This window comes from Lepisosteus platostomus, chromosome 16, assembly GCF_059453375.1.
Source record: "Lepisosteus platostomus isolate fLepPlt1 chromosome 16, fLepPlt1.hap1, whole genome shotgun sequence".
Lineage (NCBI taxonomy): Eukaryota > Metazoa > Chordata > Actinopteri > Semionotiformes > Lepisosteidae > Lepisosteus > Lepisosteus platostomus.
The window spans coordinates 9,635,448-9,642,704 of NC_142626.1; the positions used below are offsets into that span (position 1 = coordinate 9,635,448).

Sequence of the window (7,257 nt, forward strand, 5' to 3'; positions counted from 1 at the left end):
AGGGTAAACAGCCACATCATGTGACATAACTGCATGAGCCTAGTGATGAGCCTAGTTTAAAATACTCAACCCCATCCTGAAGTACGGATGTTTTCCTTTGGCCTGGAATCCAGGACTGATCACCTGACCCTAACAACTGCCGGAGCATTTGTGTGAACAGTAACCTGGGCTAGCTATTCACCAGTATCTTCAATACCCTATTACTGGCAGCTTGTCAAATACAGTGTCCTGAATAGAAGTCAGATCGACTTCATATGAAGCTGGCACATATCTGACCACATACGCACTCAACACACACTTTAAATGAACAGAAAAATAGTGACCTGTGTCTTTGATTTCTAAAAAGCAATAGGCTCTATTTTGAACAAATAACAAATATACAAACTTTCAATGTGGGGTAAGAGGTACAGTCCACAACTGATTTTTTTTAGCGTACTCAGAAAGTATAAGCGGTTTGAAAATACTTACATAAATTATTTTAGGAAGACTGTGTTGGTTTTTGTATCATTTGTGTTTGTGTTGACTCTTATTGAGATCTCCAGTCACCTGCCCTTATAGATGGAGAACAAAACAATTTTGTACTACAGTCTTACTTTACCTGGAGGTGGAAAAAGAAAGCCTCCATTACCAGTGTCTGAAATGTTGACAACTGACCACACCATTGTCAGTATAGAACGTTGGCTACGGAAATTCATGTTTGACATCTCAACATGTACTACCAAGAGAGTGCAGCATGTAGAAACTGACTACAGCTGGGCCCTGATTCACAGTGTTCTTTTTGCCTTCAATGGGGACACCATCCATGCATACTTAAATCGTGCAATGAAAGTCTGCCAAGGCAAACTTAAGTACACAGAACTTCAGATGTTCACTGTTCTGCACCTTTGCTCTGCCCATGTCATAAAGGCTGTCTCTCAAGCAATTAGTAAAAAAACAACAGACAAAGGACTGCGAGACTTTGCAACATTTTCCTTTGCCATCCTGCAAAACAGCACAACTTTGAGTGTCGCCAGAAATGTTTTCAAACACATGTGTATTGTACTCTCAAGCAGGAGGTTCACAAATGAAGTCCAATCTAGTGTCTGCCTCCTTAACGCTTACATTTCTCAAACAACCACACCAGACCAGATGGAAAAGGAAGCAGAAGTCAAAGACACAGATGAGGTACTGTACCCAAAAATGAGAGGCAGCCTGGGCCGCTCTCCTTTCGCTGTGGAGTTCAAAGGTATTTATGAAGACAGCATATCAGCTCAAGGACATGATGACTATGGGACACAACACAATGTGAACCCCTATTTCTGTGAAGACATAATAAGATTTCTGTTGCAAAGATACATGGCACTATTTCCACTGTGGAGTGGAATTTTGTTGGGTGACCTGGCAAGATATGCTTCAGACAGCAAAAAAGACATATCAATGTCAGAGGTAGCACAAACAAGAGCCACTAATTGTCATGTTGAGACCTGGTTTGGCATTGTCAAGCATTCAATACTTCAGCACAGGAGGAAACTGAGGCCAGCAGAGTTTATTACGATAATGAGACAATCCCTCCAAGGCCGGTACAGAGAACATATAATCCAAAATGCTCTCCCCAAAAAGGTTTTGACGGCTCCATTGATCACCACTAAGACACGTCATGAACATGCACAGGAACAATGGGCAAAGAGAGCACCAGGTGTAGGCAAAGAAACAAAAAATAAATTCTACAGCGCACCACAGAAAATTCCAATCCCCAAAAAAATGAGAACACAGGAAAAAAAAGTTAGCAATAGAAATATTGAAACAAATGAAAAATCGCCAGATGACAGCAACGGCCTGCAAGTACAGCAGGGGAAAGCAGGAACCACAGAATATAAAGAATGGCAGCACAAAGAAGAAAGGAAAGTGTCACCCAAGCAAGCTGCCGTGGGCATGGCTGAAGTGATCACACCACACTGTGATGCACGCCCCATCTCAAAACTTATAAAAGAGAAAACAGATTTCAAAAAGAAGGTAGGATTTGTATTTCAAATATTTCTCTGTGTGGACATTCACTTCTTTTTCAGAGCTTATGAATGTCATCTTCTACTACTGTAGGTGTTCTTTGTCGTTTCTCTCTAACTTGTTATACTTGTTGACATACTTGTGTTATACTTGTGGTGTGTAATCTCAATTTTCATTATGTTAGGTCCAGTGATCTCTTGTGTATGCTTTTGGCTTGGTAAATCTTTTTTAGGTACACGCCCTTTGGAACATCAATCCGAGTGAATTAGTGGTTGCAGTTTTGCCATCCATACACAGTGCAGACACATATATTCTCAGACACTCGGAGTTTGTGTCTCTGAAACCAGATGAGTGGCTCATAGGCGAGGTAAGATGAAAGTGTTTGATTGCATGCATTTGTTAAGGTTTCGGAGCTTTTGTGTAATCAAATGTGTGTGAGTGCGTGAAATCACATCTTCTTCAATTGTGTTTGCTTTTTCCATAAGACCATTGAGTGTTACTTTCAAGTAGCGAAAGAATCCATGGACTTGGGGAAGAAGGTTTTCCTAATGAACCACTACACAACTGGTGTAATCATGAGTGGGAATAGAGAGCGCATGGCTAGACAACGTTTGTCCAAGGTAAGGACATCAAACACAAATGTTGATGGATTACATTAGTGAGGGGGCAAACATGGTTTTTCACTAACTGATGATTGTTTTATCAATAGAGAAACAAGGAGAGCTACAAGCAATCAAAACAGGTCACAACTGTGCCCATGGTGCTGCCTAAAGAAACTACCTTTATAGTCAGAAATCAAAATTCAAAGGTAGCACACCATCCCTGTGAGGCAGCCTGTTGTACTAATCTTGTCATTTTTTTCATTACAGGTCAACTTTGAAAACTATGAAGCCATTATTAGCTTTTTTAACACTGGTGTCCACTGGAAATTGTTGGTAAGTGTGGTGCAGGTAATCCAAAACAGCGTAGGTTTATAATTACACCTGGAACCATTACAGTTCAAGTGATTATCCTTGTTGCATCTAAAAAAATTACAAAGTCACAATGTATGTGTTCCTCTCCTGTTAAAAAAGGTGGACATTGATAGTGAGTGTCCAAGGCAATGGTGACAGTGCACTTTTCCTAAATTATTATTGTGAATACTGCTGTGTAATGAACAGACAACCAAACAAGTCAAAGTGTCATGTAGGAAAAAAAGTACTGTTAGGTCATTTCCTGACTGTCTTTGCCGAGGTTTGCAAAATATTAAAAGTTAAATAATATATAAATATAAATATTATATATATAAAATATTCAAATATTAAAAACCTTTGTTTAAACAACATAAAACTCCTGAAACTGCCTGTGTGTCTGGCCCCACATTAAATGCAACTTCATGTCTGATGATGGGCCCTTTGTTTCTTGCAGTATCTGTATGCTCCATCCCAGAAAGTCTTTGTGGTCGACCCTATGGGGAGTGATGAGATGGGAGACTCCACTGCAGCGGCAAAAAGGTTCAGGTAAGAAATCAAGCATTAGTTTCGTGGTGAAATTCTGCAGGGGCACACATACATTTCAGGTTCAAGTTCAGCATGACAAATATTTCCTCATTTATCAATAACCTATTGTTTTGATTCACAGGGACTTTTTTAAGATGCGAAGGAATGTCCTAGGAAAAGAAGACTGGTTGAATATCAACTGGCACCCAAGCGTGATTGGTCACACCAGGCAAGCAGATGCCTCAAGCTGTGGGGTCTTTGTGATGCAGGTCAGCATAACCTTTCCACGCCGAAATTTTGGACTTAAAACTATTGTATGAGAGATTTTTAGGGAAATAATTGAAACAAACTTTTGTCTGTTAGATGGGCGCAGACATCATTAACAATTTCCCGGATATTCCAACATATATCGAAATAAACAGCAGTGCCAAAGAAATGAGAAAGTTGCGGGAAGACCTGTCAATCAGAATTCTTGAGGCTTCAGGTATTGTACCATTTGATCCTCATTGCCTACGTTTCTTGGTGTATATTATTTTCCTGAAGCATGTTCTCTCTCTGTAACAAGTCTGGATGAAAAAGATTCTCAATTTATTTATATGCAGAACTCATTTGGGTATTCTTTTTGTACTATATAACACAGTGATGAAAAGTTAATTAAATCACATTTCACACAGTTAAAATTCAATGACACTTTGGCCTTCGTCGTGGTTGACACAACCATTGTCTGGGAAAAGTGTGGGTCTAAATTGCCCATAGTGAAGCAAAGCAAACTGAAACATGATAGCTGTGTTATCATGTGCCCCCTTAAAATCATAGCAACACACGCTGACGCAAAAAAGGGTAACAGGTGTTGACAGGAGTATTCTGAGACATGACAATGTGCGGTTTAAGAAGCAGTAGAACACCTAATCAGGAAAGTGCATACGAAAAGGTCTCTATCAAACTGTCTTCAATTATGCAACAATGATCTGTAGATAACATTGGAAAAATCAGTCTATTTGGCATGTTTATTATAGCTCCTCTCCAGGACATGTGCCTGATGTGTGGAGAAACACCAGTGCGGCAGACAAACTGGGTAAGTGAACATCATCTCTATCTGTATGTGTAATGTAAGCACATAATAACAAAACATGCCAGTGAAAGGTGATAGCTGAACTGATATAAGGTTTACTGTCCGTGTAGATTCAGTGTGACAGTTGTGAAAACTGGTTCCATGAATTGTGCATCTCAAAAGAAGAGTATGAAAGCGCAAAGAATGAAGTAACATGGATATGTACATTTTGCCAACCCCAGTTTGGTGAGTATGCTCTGCATGCAAACTATCACTATGAAAGGGTTTTTTAAGCAGGACATGTAGTTTTAGATTCAGCAGAAACATACAGTAGGATGACATATTTCAGTGGACGTTATAATTGTTTGTTATTGTTAAGAAGTTTGGATTGCAGGCTTGTCTTCTGGCATTAATGGTTCTATAAATTAGAGATAACTTTTCAAAAAACACACCAAAGAAGGCACACATAAAAGATTACTGATAATCTGTGCAATTTATTACATGACACAGGCATCTCAAAGATAGAATTACTGTGTCAGATTAATGATTAGACATGGATGCATCAAATCACTTACTAGGTTTCTTTCCAATAGTATAGAAACAAAGACACAACCATGAACACCTAAAAGAGCTTGCCATTTAGCACAGAAACAATATAACGTCTTGCTGTAAAAACACAAAGTAAGAAAAAAGGAGTTTGATTAAGAGAGATCTGGCAAATTGTGCAAATACCTAGATCTTGATTTGTGACCCATTTATACTCCTTGGATCCTTTGCAGTTCGTAACCCTTCTTACGGTTTTATATTTCAGGCACTGTTGATGAGTGAGCATCCACCCCCTACTCCCGAGCATTACATAAAAGACATGCTGGAAACTCAAGAAGACTGTCAACGTGTTCTCAGCAGAATTCACCTCCAAAAGACACGTAAGTACAAGTTTCAATATCCCCCCAAAAATTTTATCTTGGGTAAGAGTAAACTTTCGTACACTTTGCCAAACAATAATGAAAAACACTAGAACACAAAATCACTAGAAACCATTTGTTATCTATTGCCAGAAACCAAACAAAGTCTGTATGAAAACAGTAAAAAAGTTAATCATGACACAACACAGTCCCTTTTAAATATGATCACTACACACTGTTAACATCACTGTAGTAGTGCAAAGAAATGTAAAACGACAGTATGTCACCATGACATGATTTATGTGAAAGATTTCCAGATAAAATTGTATCCATCCTAGTAAGATAGATTAATCAAGAAATTCCACTCCGTTGTGAGAAAGATCAAAGAAAAATGGCTTCTATCAAATAGAAGTGTATCTAGGGTGATTCCTTTTTATTAGGTTTCCAAAACAGTACTCTATCTACCTTCAGACAGGGCACAGTGCTAAAAGGATTCTAACCGGAACAATAAAACACAATTGCATCATCGAAGTCCGAACCCCACTGGCTTTCAATATCGTACCATGTACATCTCCAGGAGTGGAGACTCATGAAAAAGAACAGCCTAGACACCAAAGTGATACTTTTCTTACAGTAAGGTTAAGGTAGTTGTAGGATGCTGTCTAGATCAATGAACAGATTATGTTAACAATAGCAAGCACGTAGCAGAGCATTTAGGCACACAGCCCCTAAATTGTGGAAATATATGTCAGACCTTTTTAAGGATGCCCCATACCTACAAGCATATTTAACAATGCTGTAGTCTTCTACATCGTCTCTGTAGTCTTCTTTATCCCAAGTGATCTAATTCTTTAGGAGGTGCAGAAACATAGATATCAAGTGGGTAAGTAGACAACCACGTTGCAATTGTTTTTTCTGTGTCTAACCCTTTTTTTTTCTCCACACCATGCCTGCCACTGTTCTCTCTTCGGTGCCTTTGGTTGATATTGAGCTCCGTCCCCCATGACAAGGGATCCTCCTGGATTTCTGAAGCAAGGAACCCAGCCTACAAAACTCAAGATCCTGTACTGCTCAACCCAGTGGATGGGACACACTCAACATTAACATCTAGTCTCACATAATATATGAAATAGAATTTACCGTGTCAATCTGCATGGTTGTGCATGTGAACTGTTTCAAGTAACTACTTGTCATACACAACCAGGACCTGGAGGGGAGGTCAACCATCAGGCCTTGGACCCCCAGAGATTTTTTTTCTCCTTTGGAGTTTTTTGTTTTTCTCTCCTTCGTGCCTGATGGTTACACAGTCACATCATCAAGACTGCATACCACACCTTCATTGTGATTACAGATATAGCTTATTTAAAATGTGAAATTAGGAAAAAACTAAACGAAACATGGGAAATAAAAAGAATGTAAAATCTAAAATTTTCAGATGTTGTGATGAAGCTTTTGACTCATGAATAGCACCCCCCTATCCCAGTGTATTACCTGTAGTGTTATCTTCAGAAACTCATTACAAAATAAAGACAGGGGCCACAGCCACAGTAAGGTTGTATGAGGTTTGGGGGCCTGTCTGGTGTGTAAACCACTTAGTTTCAGCAGAGTGGGTGCTGTATTTGAAATGCTATTGAGCCATGAAGACGACCCACCCGTCCCAGTGTATTACCTGTAGTGTAATCTTCAGAAAATCATAAAAAATTAAAGAAAGGGGCCACAGCTACAGTAAGGTTGTATGAGGTTCGGGGGCCTGTCTGGTGTGTAAAACACTTGGTTTCAGCAGAGTGGGTGCTGTATTTGAAATGCTATTGAGCCATGAAGACGACCCACCTGTCCCAGT

The 7,257-nt window shown here is 39.4% G+C and overlaps 1 protein-coding gene across 2 annotated transcripts; it reads left to right on the forward strand.

The window, feature by feature from the left end:
- The first annotated feature begins 610 nt into the window (after positions 1-610).
- Positions 611-6,845, forward strand: LOC148646835 (uncharacterized). 2 transcript variants are annotated; one of them, XM_088608960.1, is made up of 10 exons: positions 611-1,992; positions 2,216-2,350; positions 2,469-2,603; positions 2,853-2,918; positions 3,391-3,482; positions 3,604-3,730; positions 3,825-3,945; positions 4,478-4,536; positions 4,644-4,758; positions 5,324-6,845. In XM_088608960.1, the coding sequence occupies exons 1-10, from the start codon at positions 640-642 to the stop codon at positions 5,338-5,340; spliced, it is 2,220 nt and encodes a 739-aa protein (XP_088465086.1). In that variant the 5' UTR covers positions 611-639; the 3' UTR covers positions 5,341-6,845. The 2 variants fall into 2 exon arrangements, with proteins under 2 accessions (XP_088465086.1, XP_088465087.1); XM_088608961.1 differs by lacking the exons at positions 611-1,992; positions 2,216-2,350 and having other exon boundaries at positions 2,466-2,603.
- The last annotated feature ends 412 nt before the right edge of the window (positions 6,846-7,257 follow it).

Coding starts and splice junctions, on each gene's coding strand:
- LOC148646835 (XM_088608960.1), top strand. CDS start 640: ATGTTGACAACTGACCACACCATTGTCAGTATAGAACGTTGGCTACGG. Junction 3,483..3,603: donor GCAGCGGCAAAAAGGTTCAG/GTAAGAAATCAA, acceptor TTTGATTCACAG/GGACTTTTTTAAGATGCGAA. Junction 3,946..4,477: donor CAGAATTCTTGAGGCTTCAG/GTATTGTACCAT, acceptor TGTTTATTATAG/CTCCTCTCCAGGACATGTGC.